Genomic DNA, 14,500 nt, shown 5'->3' on the forward strand with positions numbered 1-14,500 from the left:
CTCAAAACTTCTTGAGATTGAGAGACCAGAGAACTGAGGGAACTTAATACATAAATAAATGAAGCTACCAAGGGAGGTTATGTGAATAGGTGTGAAAACATGTAGAGCATAAGAGATATATATATAAGATAAGAGGGGGAGTCAGGGAGACGGTGAAGGTTGTCAGGGTTCCTTGAATGATTACGTTCAGACAAAAAAAGGGTCAGCTAGAAGGAGAGAGATTAGCTTGCGTCACATGTGTTTCGGCTTTTATCCGTCGGGGTCTATAGTCATCGAGATTCTTCCCTCTGGCTCTGTGCTGAGGTGTTGAAGCTTTTGCAGAATTTATGTATCGTAAGTCAAGAAAGAAGCCAGAAAGAAGGCAATAGTGGAATTGTACTGTGTACTACAGTACAATGGCTTGTGGCGCAGATGGCAGTGATATTTACTCTTTAGTCCAATCCTCTTCTCCTTGGGAGTTGAAGCATCACCATCAGCCAACCATTAGCCAGCCATAACGCCCAACATCTTTTTTGGTGCTGGGCTGAGGTCTTTTTCCCTTAATGCCTTAATTGGTCCTCTTTAAACTGTATAATTCAACTTCAAGGCTCAAGAATAGTTCACAAATCTATGTATGCGGTTCTACCTCACACGAGTGGGTGACCATGGATGAGGTGAAAGTGGATCAGGCAATAAGGGAGATCATGGGATAAGCCTCCTGCATGAGGTATTCCTAAGGCATAGAAGAAATATAAAGTGTAATTTGGTTAACGACATCTAAAATACTGAAGTAGAGGGTTTCATACGACGTCAAAGTGCTATTTTGACTAATGTCTAAAATATAGAAGACTCGATGCTAAAACTTGGTTTTGCACCAATAGGGAGAGGGTGATGAAACGTCCAATAGGAGGGGAATTTTATTAAAGCGCAAGAGTGTGGGTTCCATGGGTGGAATGTGAGAAAGCTTGCATAAGAATCTACACATTAGTATTGTACATTTCCTTTTGCTGATATAGAATTTATCAAAATATCATGTACTGATCAATTCTGATTCATTTTTCTTCACTTAATTAGTATTTGGACTAGGTGTATGGATCCATGGGTTTAAATGTCTATAGGGAAATAAAATTCTTACACTCATAGTTTGGAGATGTTTTCCTATGTCCTTTCACATATTGACTATATGGGTACTGCATTGACACTTTCTCTTTTATTTGACTATGTGGATCTCTTTTTAGACGAAACTGTTTTCCATGCCGTGATTGATATAGGGTAGGAAATCACCCCCCACAACATTGTCAGCCTGGGAAACCCTAAACCCGCCATGTTTGTAATTCTTGTTCATGAACAAACAAAAATGTTCAAAAGCTCTATTTGGACTCAGTTTCTCTTCACATATGATGAATCTCTTCATCTTTCCCATCAAATCTTCTGATTGAACGAGTATTTCGAACCATAACCAATAGGTGGTGAGAATTAATTATGAATCCAAAATTCAATCATAGCATTATATCACCATTAGTCAAGATATTTTCTCTTTACCCTCTTTGAAGAAAAGCTAAAACATTGCCTTTGCATCTACGTACCATTGATCTTTTCCTTTTCTTTTCTACACTTTCTCTTTCTCAACATGTAAGGTTATTTATGGTCGGTCAAGTTTCTAGGGTTTTTGGATACCATTTAATATTAAAGATATTATTCCCAGCCATAGCATCATGTAAAATTCACTGTACTGATTCTACCCATGGATATACATGTACGTATCGGGTGGGGATATACAATCAAAAAATGTATTTTTTTTTTACTGAAATAGACACAACCCATCAATATCGACGGCAACCAATACCGACGTGGATACCGTAAACTAAATCCTTGATTTTTTACCAACCTCATTCAGTGTAGTCCTGTACTCCTAATTTTAAGTTTTAAAGCTTGGTTGGTGGGTGGAGGAGTGGAGGACTTAACTAAGAAGGAAAGGATGATGCGGAGTTTGTACCCCCAACCAACTCTTTCTCTAATTCTCTCTTTTGCTTTTCCTTTCTTTTGTTATTTTTTATTGACTGCTATATTCATCGCAACAAAGGGTAAATCATTCATGAGACTTTAGTTTTATTTATAGGAAAAGAGAAAGATCTAATGTAAAGCCTTTTATATACTAAAGCTTGTCGATTTATTGACTGGTTGTTTGTAGTAAGATCTACATTCTAAGTTATATGATCCGTGAAAGGCTTGGGAAGGGAAAATAGATTTTATATATAGAGAGAGTGGTGGTTCGTTTACTTTACGTGGGGAGTTCATCTCTTATGGAGAAAGTGTTGTACATAAGAGGACTTATTGGAGTTCATTTGTAATGGACAAATTGATGTGGGATTATAATTCTAGATGATTAAAATCCTCTGCAGTGTACGGTGCACTGCACTTTGGGCTTGAGAGATCAACACGTGGAAGATGCTTCATCCAATGGTACGAGTTTGATTGACCTCTTGTTTTTTTTATTCTTCTGGAGCTCGGAACCATTGGATGTCGCATCTTCCATGTGTCGAGCTCTCAAGCATGAACTTCAGTGCACCGCAAGATCGGTGTCTTGCGGTGCATTGCAGATGATTTTTTTTCCTAATTCTATAAGGGGAGTGTTCCTTACAAAACCAGTGTACAGTTTCATGCTTTGGAGGAGGGGGTATTATAAGAAAGGGCTCATGTTCTCTCTGCCGCAGCGCAGGCTGCGCCTAGACACGTGGGCTGCCACTCAAGGGGGGCAAGGTGGTCATTGTGCCTACCCCCATGTGTCTGGGCACAGCTTGTGCCCCCAGCACAGAGAACATTCTCCCTATAAAAAAAATTTAAAAATAAAGGAATATATGAAACATTTTACAAGGGGGATGCCAACATGCAATTTCGAAATTAAACTCGCATTGTGCAAATCTGTTACCTTTTTAATTATTATTATAAGAACCCTCACGTTCACTTCACTTCATTCCACCTAATGAAACAAGAGATCCAAAGTCCATCCAACTGTAACTAGCCATCTACCCAACAATAAGTATAAATCAAAATAAATAGAACCCATCATGGTTTATAACATTTTCTATCCACCGAAAATGATAAGATTCTTCACCCAAAAAAAATTGATAAGATTCTCTTATAGAGGCAACAAAATTGAAAGGAGCATATAAAAGACCAATTAGAATCTGAAACATATTTTTGGTTTTTTCCCCTCTTTAATTATAATCTAGTTTGTCGTTGGAAAACAAACATTAATTATTGACAATTTCCAATTTGGTGGTGGTGGTTCGGAATCTTTTGTTCATAAGTAGTCAACTACTCGCAGTGAATCCTCGATTTCCTATCTACCACCTTCAGTGAGCCAGAGCATCCTCCAATCTCCATGCATCATGGATTATTGCCTGATCAAATGATCAATCCTTATCTGTAAATTATTTCTCGGATGGCTATGTTAAACATAACCATTATTTGTTTGATAGGTTCAAGTTGACGTTTACGTGTTATTATAGGGACCACCTCACTACTTCAGGTATTGAAAAATTGGGCCTTTCTTGCCAGGTTTAATTCCCTTTAAATCTTGTAGTAGGTGACTTGGTATTAAGAGATTTATTAACGCCATAATTATGGAGGGAAAGGAACGTTAACTCGTCACATGGCTCCATGCACCTAGACATACGGTGTGTGAAATGATCGCCTCATCCCCATGGAAAGGTAGAAATTCCATCTCCCAAGATGCTTGTGTGCATGTTTCATCGGCCGCCGTGTTGGCTTAAGGACCATGTGACCAGGTAGTGTTCTCTTACCTAGATGGATGATATTCACTCTCAAGTCTGGTATTAAAGCTAGGGTTTGAAAATTTGTACTAAATTGGTCGAATCTACTGGTTTGAATTGGTTCTGCTGAGTCTAATCCTAATTCCTGTCAATCTGAATCGACTGATCTAAGAAGAGTTTCTAGGGTTTAGGCCAATTCTTGATTGATTCCAGTCAATTCCGGTTGAAATAGAATTAGAATCAATTGAGGTCAATCCCATTGCCGATTCCATTTTATTTGAACCCTATTTAGAGCCCGTGATTCGTTAGTTATTTCTCTCACATTAACTTTCCACATGTATCGTGACGTCTTATTCCTTTTATAGTCTCATGTCAGTTTGTTCAGATCGTTGGCAGTGGTGCCTTTGTATATTTGAGGAGATCTCTCCACATACTGCCTAAGATTTTGGATTGACCCCCCACCAGGAATGTCCAATACATTTTAAAGAGTGGTATTTGCATTGAATCATTATATTAATATATAGGGAAAAGAATGATACCTAGTCTTGTGGCTCCTGTGCCCAGACATAAGAGCACACAAAAGTACAACCCTACCCTCAAATGCAATAAAATAATCGCATCTATGTTGATGCCTCTACGTACACTCTCACTGGCCCCTACACTGGTGCAGTCACTACATGATGCAGGCTCAAGCTCATCAAGTCCACAAGGCCCGGGCCTAGTCAAGACCAAGAACCAAATCATCCATGACCGGTACCAAAACCCAATCAGCTCCAAAAATCTAGCCTAAGATCAATAAAAGCCTTATTAGTAGTGAATCTCTACAATGTCTCTTGAAGTACCTTAGTGGATGATGATGTGACATCCATTTCTCCCCCGATCTATTTGTTCAAAATAGCCTAGGTGAGGCTTACATCACTATTATATATTAGTTTCTGATCAGCACATTTATGTGTGAAATCTTAGGGCATAAAGCATACATTTTACCACATTGGACAGAGTTACTCTGTGCTTTCTTGTGCTTTTCAGGGTTTAGGTGAATTATTGTGAAAATGGAGGAGATGATGCTAAGGAGATGTTTATAAGCTTTCTAGAGGTGTTAATAGTATGGATGTACAGCCCATCGAGTTAGCTTCGCAACGGTACAAACGGCACTTGATTCCGAGTTGAAACGAAGAAGTTATGGCCGTTTCCGTAACGACGCGCGAAAATGGTCTACATGGGTTTATTTATAATTATTGACAGTCGTACGGTGACAAAGTGAAGCGGAAGTTTGGATTTTAGGGGCCTTAACGAATTATCAAAAGTTACTTTACTGTACCCGAAAGATTCCATTTGGAAGGCTCTGGACAGTCCAACTTCAACTTGAGATATCTTGGGCTCCCCAACTCCGAATTGGACGAAATTTGGGTCTATTTTGGGTGATTTTTCGCAAGGAACACAATGGTGAGGCCTATATAAGCACCCCATGCTCCACGTTTTCTAAAGGATAGAATGAATATTTTATTTATTCTTGAAGGAATCATAGTCATCACCCTTACTCTCTCTCCTCCAACTTCTCAAAGGCATTTCTGGAATTCTACTTGGGATAGATTTATATTTTCTCATCTATGGAAAGTTGAAAAATCAAAGCATCATTTTATTGCTTGGAGAAGATATCTACAAAGAAAATGAAGCACTGGTTAGAATTGGAAGTTTACTTTTCTAGAAATAGAAGGTCTATGTAAACAATCTTCTCTTCTTCTTCTTTTTATTTTTTTCTTTTTTGTCTTAGGATTGAAGGCATTGTAAAAGAGGAAAGAGAAGAAAATATTCTCTTTTCTTAGGGAATATTTCTCCTACACTTCCATCTTCTCTCTTCTCTTCCACCTATAAATACCCCCTACCTCTCTTGTAAAAAATGGCTCATTCACTTAGTGAAATTTCTTCTCTTCTTCTCTTTCTAATTTGTGATTTTTGGCTTTTCTAAGTTCTAGTTTGCTTTTATGATTTTTAGTTAATGGTTATAATAGGTTTAGTTTATGCTTTAATTTCAATTTAAGTCTTCAATTGAGTTGTAATTTCTTAATTCTAGTTTAGGTTTTAAGCCTTCTAGTCTAAGTTCTTAAGTTGATGACAAGACTTGAAGATTTAGAAGAGGAGGCCATGGTAAGTTTATGCAAGTATTCAAGCATTTCAATTACATTCATGCAAGCACATCCAGGTTTTACTATTTAAACTCTCAATCTCATGCTCCATCTCCTCTATCTCTCTCTATCTTCTTCTCCTTCTCCCTCTATTTCTTTTATTTTAATTTTATATGGTTGTGATTTATGGATGCATTTTTATTCTCTTATTTCTTTTTATGTGGTTAGTATGTGTGACTGTATTTTTATTCCTTTCAATTCGCTCTAGTTTGATAGGTTAGATGCTCATGTGTTAGGACGTCGATTTAATCTCTTAATTTTATTAGATGCTTATGAGTTAGGATGCATTGATTTTCGTTAGTTTAATTAGTTTAATTTAACACTTTAATTTGGTTCACTTTGCATTACTTTTAAGTTAGTTAAATAGAGTGGCGTATATCTCCTCGTGTTCGATCCGTAATTACGATTGACCCGTATGCTTGCGATTTTATTTTAACTCAAACAGTTTCTTTTCCCTTTTTCTTGTTTCCCCAATTCTATGTGAGCCTTGGTTTATCCGCATTGCACCACACTGGCAGATGCCAACACCGGAGAGGATCATATTCCGGTACGTGATCCGGGTTCCTTGATCTTTTTTGTCGCTCCAGTTGGACTGATGTTACAGAAAATCCACACGCCGCTTTCGTTTCGGGTAATACACCCATTAATCTTTTTCAAAGTTTTCAATAATCCTTTCTACGGAACCACGAGAGTGCTATAAAATCCAAGAAAGCTTCAACGTCTACTTATTGAATAAGAACATGCAACAATTGAGCTACAGGTGCAGCATCAGCGTCTACTTAAATTATGACTAAGACAAGATATACACCCACCGCACAGTCGCACACAATAGCTATCTCTCCTCATCTACCTCGCGAAGAACCATCAAATCCAATAATGCAGCTCTGTGGCTGCGTATCTCTTTCTCTTTCTCAGCTTAAGCTATATAGAAGGCTTCGTTACAACTGGATTTGGAAGAGATCAACGCACAACCATATATTGGAAATTTGACACTAACCCCCTCTCCCCAACCTTTTAAAAAAACATAAAAAGAGGTGCGCCTATAAAACAAAGGATCAAGTTTTTCTTCACTCGCGGGGAAGGGCGAATCCCCGGGCCCTCAGTGACTGCCATTGATCCCGTCTAATTGGTCTAAAGAGGAATGTTTTTGATCATGCACAATGGAATGAGAGTTTATGACCATGGTTCTAAGTATCGGTATTGTATCGTTCGATACTGGTTTTGCATGTAGCTGATCTTGATATTGTGCCGATATCGTATCAGTGACACGGTATGAACAAGGGGTAAAATGGTCAAAACTCATTTTTAATGAGATTCAGGGGTAATTTGTCTGATACAGCTGATCCATTCCGATACCATTTCGATTTCATATTGGTTTTGCAAGTGACCGATACCCAATGTAATACCATGCACTAGAACAATATTTATGACAGACACATACATGAGTTCAATTACAGGTCAAGTGAAGGATAACTTTTGCATAAAACAAAGGATCAAGTTTCCCTCCACTCCACCCATAGATGACGGTTCACTTACCATCCTAGGGTTCACAAACCCCTATAGGATTTCAGTATGTTCCTAATAAGCCCTCCCGATACCCCCTACCACCTTCTCCTGCTCCGCTATGAATGGGATCCCATTCACCATGGGTAGAGGGAAACTCAATCCTAAAACAAAATCTGTAAATAAAGGAGATAATTTCCCTCCATCTACCCATCAACAAAATTAATAATGTTCTCACCCTTTTGTTTTTGTTTTTTTTTTGATAGTTGGGTCCCAAGGAGCGTTGAACTCATGACCTCTTTTTTACGAGGTGTTGGTCTTTGCCAACTGAGCAACCCGCTTGAGGTATAATGTAAGTAGGAAAAATTGAACTTAAGACCTAATAACCTGTTGAACTAAAGGTTCAACCAGTAGACTAGATTATTAGATAATAAAATCTCCCTTTAACCATATTTACTTTTAGTACTTACTTGGAAAGGGAGGGAGGTCCAAAAGCATATGGGGGGAGACGATGACCTGTGTTGCAACTCAATATTTGTCCATATAGGCCTAAGTGGGGCCTAAGGCATTTCACCGAAAGATGGATTTTATGGCAAGGATGAGTCGTCCACAACTTGTAAGAGTTGCATAACCATGTCCTCTGAAATCAACATGGAGGTTTGAGGAAGAAATTTTATGGATTTTTTTTCCTAATTTTTCTTTCAATATCATTTGGTGACTTTTCTGGGGGAAGAGGAGGGAGGGAAGTGGATGGTCAAGTTGGTAACTGAGTATTCGCCAGTTTCCTTGCCAATGTGAAATGGGGAGGAAAAAGATCATTTTTTGAAATATTCTAATCTTTATCTTCTACCCTTTTATAGTTTATTTCTTTTGTAACTTTTTTTTTTATTTCTTTTTAACTCAAATAAAATTATGCCCTTTTTTCTTGAAGAAATTCAAATCTCCCCAAATATCTGTAACATGGTAGCTCAAATGGGATCCACATTTTTGGTGGACAGGTAGAATCCAAATCCCTTCCGACCTTGTCAAATTTCAGCCTCGACCCTTACAAAATGTATGGACTACCAAGAAGTTGCATACCAATACATGGGAGGGTATATGATTTATACTCTAAAATCTGCCATATGGCTAATTTAATGTTATCTATAACCAACAATCGAAATTGCCACATCATCCTTCCATGTAAAGTGGCGAGGTGTTCCTGGTTGGGGCTTGTAAAGGTCGATTTTCCATATATACATACATTGGATAAGAATAAGGAAAAAAGAATTTAGTGATCTTCAAAAAATCAGAACAAAACACATACCTCTCCAAAATAGAGCCTATACAATTTCAAAATCCCTAAAAGGGAAACAGGTGACCGTCAAATAAGTTCATATATCAGTAGTCTCTGATCTTTGAAGACCTTTAAACTCTTTCCTCATTAGACCCCAATCAAAGAGCAAAACAAATGAAAATAGCGGAGCTAGCACAACCATTAAGAAGGTATCTCAGCTAGTAAGGTGCAAAATATAATCACACATGATAGAGAGTTTCAGCTCCATATCCCATATATATCCTCCTACTTAGTGAAGTTAGTTCATCTGTGGAAATCACAACGAATATAAATAAGACTAGTTAGGAAACTGTGGAAACACGATCGTACATAAAGCCCAATGGTTGATTATGGAGTTAATACCTAAAAAAAAATTGCTATGAATCATTAACGGGATCTTCCTCTTCCTCAGGTTTGACAAAGAACTCGATATAAGCAATTCGACTAGGTTGCTGATAACCAGCAGAATCAATGTGTGGGATGGATGATCTTGCAACGGAAACCAGGTGCTGTACTTTCAATATTCCACCCCTTCCAATAGACAGTTTGCTCCCTCTATTATCCTTTATAACACTGCTAGGAATGTTTGAAGTTGTTGCATGGAGGAACTTGTACTTATACCTAACCAATTGAGGCAATAAGTAACATACTTAGATAACTGGACAAATGTATCAGGTAGAAATGTATTAAAAGATACCTGTAAGACACCCGGCGATCGCATTGAAATGCAATCAGAAGATCGGTATTTGCATAATACATGAAGTCAATCTGTCAAGAATGACAAATTGAACCAACGGTGAGGATTAAATGCTAACGGCTCGTTTGGTTGCTGGATAAAAGTGGGATAGGCAAAAAGGGGTGGGAAAAATGTACTATTTCCCCACAAAATACCAAGGATGTGTGTGTTTGGATACATGGGGTGGGAAACTGCCAGATTAGCTCATTAAATGCATTTATTCTTGTCTGGTGAGGTGGCATCCCTCTTTTTCCCACCCCATTCACTTTCAAAGTCCTACCAAAATTGGTAGGACTTTGACACTATTCATGGAAAAGTTACTTTTGAGTCTATCTCTCTCCTCTTCCTATTTCCTTTCTTTCCCATGGAATCCCACCCCATGTCCATTTCCTCTCTCTCCCATTAAATCCCACCCCACTACAAAATGCATATTCCATTATTTCCTTTCCTTTCCTTTCCTTGTCAATCCAACCCACAACATGTGGGACGTGGCCCTCACAAATTTCCCACCGCTTTTTATCCGGCAAACAAACGTGGCCTAAGTAAAACATCCTAGCTCATAGAATAAGGTGTCAAGGATACCTGTAAATCACCATGGCCTTCACCTCTAAAGGTAACAGATGGAGGATCTGGCTGTAGAACTATCTGGATGCCTGAACCTGGCCAATCAAGATCATCAATGGCCTCCTTCAGAGCTGCAGACTGGAAATTTGCCATTATGAGTAGAAAATAATATAGGTAACGTCAAGTTAATATTCTTAAAGTAAAAATGAATACCTTCACAGTAAAAGTGAGTGGGGTGCTTCCTGCAGGTTCAAAATTATAGTCCCATGACATGGTATCAGGAATTCTTGTTCTTATCTCAGCATAAATGCAAGCATCTGGTGTATCAACTGACCTAGATTCACACAGATAAGCAACATTCAAGCACTGCTGAGGCAGTGTCATAAAAAGGGGGAGGGGGGAGAGAGAATAATAAAGAAGGCACTGTTGAAGCAGAGTTAATGGCTTTAGAAAGCAACGACTCAGGAGTGAGGAGCGGTAGCAATACCAAACCAAATATGACGAGTAGTGGGGTCCTGAGGATCCCATCCCTGCGAAGAAAACTACTGCGGTCAGGTTGGGCAGTAAGGGTTGGAGAAAAGCAATCACTCATTCTTAAAACCAGCATGGAATACCTCCGGAAGGCTCGGATTCAATGCACTCCCATTGGACCACTTGTATCTATATGCATCAGGATCCCAAAATGATCTGGCCCAATTGGGAAGTTTATATCTAAACCTAATGGGATGTTGTCTTACTTCTACAACTCCTTTCTAGGTAGATTTTCAGTGCCGGCAAAATTATTTCAAGTTTCCACCCTCATTCAACATTTCCTTCTGTAAAATAAAATGTTCTAGTGTTCTACTAGTGAAGACAACAAGCACACGAATCTGGCTATGATATTTGTGCAGAATCCATTGAGTTCCTTTACAATTTTTCTCTACAATCAATAAATATCCTTTTCCTTTTGCAGCAAGCTGGCCATCTTGACACCCCCTTATTTCTAACTAATCTATGCTGGCGTTCGAGACGACCATAAGAAGTCTCACTGGAAAACTAATGCAACCTCAAGTTCCAAAACCCTAATTCTGGGTCACAATTGTCCCACTATATCAATAAAAATCCAATTATATAGTAGTGACAATTCTATAAATATTCTGAAGTATAGTACCCCTGAATGAAAGGAAACAGATTCAGGGTCTCAACTGGAAATAAACAAGTGGAGGGTATTTCTGGAAATTAGAAAAAGGATGGGAATAAAATAGAATAGATTTTCAAGAAGGTAGGCTGTTTATGTAATTCTCCAAATTTGGGACCTTATGTGCAAAATACAAAAAGTGAGCTTCTTCTTCAATCTCATGATAGAAATGAAACCAGCAGTGAACTGGTTCGATCTCAGGAGTGGTATCTCAACCATATAGGCTCGGAATGACCTGAAATTTTGGATGAAGGTTACTAACCTGAAAACCTATTGAATACAATTGATCATTGCCGAGAATTAATAGTGTTAAAAATAATATTCAATGGCTGCAACTGGCAGAATTTACGGTAGCGGAAGAGTAATCAGGTTTGTAATGCACAATAGAGCTGGTCTTTCACCACCAGAATCGTGGGTTAAAGCCGACTCTGGTTAAGGAACTTACACACAATCTCAGAAAGGTAGGAACAAAATTGAAGGTGTTCGATCTAAATCAGGTGGACGACAAGTACCACCCAGACTAGGAAGGGGAAGAAAGAAAGAGAAGAAGAATAGAAGAGAATATAAGAAGAATAGAAGAAAGGAGAGATCAGGGAAGAAGAAGGAGAACCCAGAAGCACTCGATCAGCTTTGGAAATCAGGTAAAACAGGCCACTGCTCAAACAAAACCAACTTCAATATTCCATTCAATAATCTGATCGATGGTTACAATTACATGAATATATAGACTCTTCTAAAACTGAAATCGACTCCAACAAGAAACAATGAAACTAGAAAACAGACTCTCCTACATACTAAACTCCCATAAAATAAAACAAAATAAAAATAAAAATTACTAGAATAACCTACACAAATAAAGAAATCCTACTGGACTGAAACCAGATTGGGCCCGGTTTGTCTAGGTCTGGGTTTCCAAACGGGTTTGTGCTGATTGAAGAAAGCTTTTCTGCTTCAAAAACTCTATATCACATTCTCCTTCACTCTTCATGGAGTAGCAGGAATAGGAAAAGTATTCAACGAGGAGAATGCCTATCCAGAACAATATCTGTTGGACAGCCTTGCAGAGAGAGCAGCAGATTATATAAAACTAGAAGTCCTCTCCCCTCTCTCACAAAAAGATAGGAACCACCCAATAATGTGAGAGAGGGGAGAGGACTTCTGATATTAGACATTCAGTGGGAGAATTACTGACATCAGAATCCTCAAGACATGGAGAAGGAGACGTCATCATTGTAGAACTTAAGAGCTGTAAGGTCCAGATGCAATCTGGCTGCAAATATTGGAGCCAAAAAACTGGAAAATTGAAATCCAATACAACTCCAAAGAATCCATCTGAATTTAACAAGGTTTGAGCGAAAGCCTGTGAGTTACACAGCTATTCTAAATTTTTTGATGATGTAGTTTTCTAGTTAATCAGCAGAAGCTAGAATATAACAGCAGAATAGTCAAAATACCTTTCATAGTACTACCCATGGTTCCTGGACTAAAGCTCCTCCAGAGTTATCGGCACCCTTATTGCTGATGTTTCTGTCCAGGGTCAACAGTGTTCCAATCCATCTTATGGTTCTTAAAAAAAGGTTGTTACCCAGAGGGACAAGCTCCCAGATAATTAAATCGTACTCAGACACAAAAGCAATCACAGAATTTTCTTCTTGACCTACAATGCAAACTGCCAAGACATCTTCCAGTAATGGCCGAATGGCTAGTAGGCTTTATCAAGTACCTTAGTCTTTATGCTCAATCCACGATATAATACAAAAGGTTTAAGAATTATAAGGATGATAAAATGCAGTAAATAAGAACCGGAGGCAGCGGGTACCATAAAGCACGGATTAGCAAACCAATCCTCCTTAATCTAACTATAGTTACAATAACATGTTCTCCACTTCATCACAATAAGAGATACTAATATTTAGGATTGGGGACAAAAAAAAACAATATTCTTAGACAATTTTCTAGCGCATTGATGTAACCAGAAGACCTAAAAGTTAATGTTGTTATGAATCCATGTAGCAATTTCCTAACAGTCGAGATAGGGTTAAGATGATGGCGATACTTGTTATATTCACCTGTAAGGCACCTAAATCAAAGCCAAGACTATACATAAATAAGGATAAAATGGAGGAGGAGGAGAATTACTGGAGAAGGAGCTGCATATCAGGTCCTGGATATCGAATTTCAATTGTGCTTGGATGTCCAGGAGTAGAAAATGTGTTCAGGGAATCAACAAAGAGGCTCAAGCTCACTCCGAATCTTGGGCGTCGGTCAGTGCCATATTCGTAAGTGAGGAAAAGCTAAAAGCAGAAAATCAAGTAAGAAAAAATAAATGTAAATTCAGATAAAAGATTGAAGCATATAAAGAGATAGAATTGAAACAAAAAAATAATACCTCACGCTTCAGATAGACTTTGGCCTGAAGGCAACCGGTTTCTTCAACAATCAAAACAATGCCATGCTCCGACAGTTCAACAAGTGCATCCTAATTCATGTACGAGAGGATAAACCAAAAGAACGGAGGAAACCCTATAAATTATAAAATCAATGTCGTCGCAACCTTGAGAAGATTATGATCAGAGGAATTGCAGAAACCCAATGACGAGGAAATGAAGTGGGACCAACCTGGTGGCGTTTCCATCGAACAGAGCTGAGGGCATCGACCATACCCTGGACGTTGTCTAGCTGACATATCAGGTCAGGTGTATCTGCTTCTAAGGCTGAAGCTGAGCTCATTCTCTGTCAAGCTAAAACCCAAATTGTTTCTCAAAAAGTCTATTTTAGGTAAACTGATATGAAGAATCATACTATCTCCATTATACTGACAACCATTTACAAAAGCCTTCCAGTGTGGGTTGTGCAGAACCTTCTTCTTTATAGCAGATAGAAGAGCCCAAACAGAGAAAAATATGGAAGTGAAGCGATTGAAAGAGTTCTCTGTGGGAAGCGTGGCCCTACGCGCGCACGGCGGCATCAGCAGGTAGTCATTAGTCATTACCGCCTTTCATAGTTTCATGGGCAGGAGATTCTACTCACACTGGCGGTGTGGGGAAGTCTCTCCCTAAACAATCTTCAAACCGTAGTGGGGAGGTCAAATGATGATTTGCCAATATATCAACGTATTTAAAACCGACACGTGGCATCGTGCCGGAGTGGTTCCCGGCTTTGTACGAGCCGGAATCAGCAACCAGCTCAAAAAAATCCGCTGAATAAATGGGGAAGAGTTCTCTGTGACGAGAAAAGTCTCCGGGTGACTCATGCCGCTATAGC

General features: G+C 38.7%; 1 protein-coding gene across 1 annotated transcript; it reads right to left on the minus strand.

Annotated features, from left to right (window-relative positions):
* Nucleotides 1–9,055: 9,055 nt before the first annotated feature.
* LOC122658811 lies at nt 9,056–14,076 on the minus strand. The gene is made up of 7 exons (XM_043853931.1): nt 13,856–14,076; nt 13,626–13,715; nt 13,376–13,530; nt 10,273–10,393; nt 10,078–10,197; nt 9,457–9,527; nt 9,056–9,380 (listed from the first exon to the last, which is right to left on the minus strand). The coding sequence occupies exons 1-7, from the start codon at nt 13,964–13,966 to the stop codon at nt 9,137–9,139; spliced, it is 912 nt and encodes a 303-aa protein (XP_043709866.1). The 5' UTR covers nt 13,967–14,076; the 3' UTR covers nt 9,056–9,136.
* Nucleotides 14,077–14,500: the final 424 nt, after the last annotated feature.

Source organism: Telopea speciosissima, chromosome 4, assembly GCF_018873765.1.
Source record: "Telopea speciosissima isolate NSW1024214 ecotype Mountain lineage chromosome 4, Tspe_v1, whole genome shotgun sequence".
In the NCBI taxonomy this organism is placed as follows: Eukaryota; Viridiplantae; Streptophyta; class Magnoliopsida; order Proteales; family Proteaceae; genus Telopea; species Telopea speciosissima.

Coding starts and splice junctions, on each gene's coding strand:
- LOC122658811 (XM_043853931.1), bottom strand. CDS start 13,966: ATGAGCTCAGCTTCAGCCTTAGAAGCAGATACACCTGACCTGATATGT. Junction 13,716..13,855: donor TTCGATGGAAACGCCACCAG/GTTGGTCCCACT, acceptor TACATGAATTAG/GATGCACTTGTTGAACTGTC. Junction 9,381..9,456: donor GATCGCCGGGTGTCTTACAG/GTATCTTTTAAT, acceptor TCAATTGGTTAG/GTATAAGTACAAGTTCCTCC.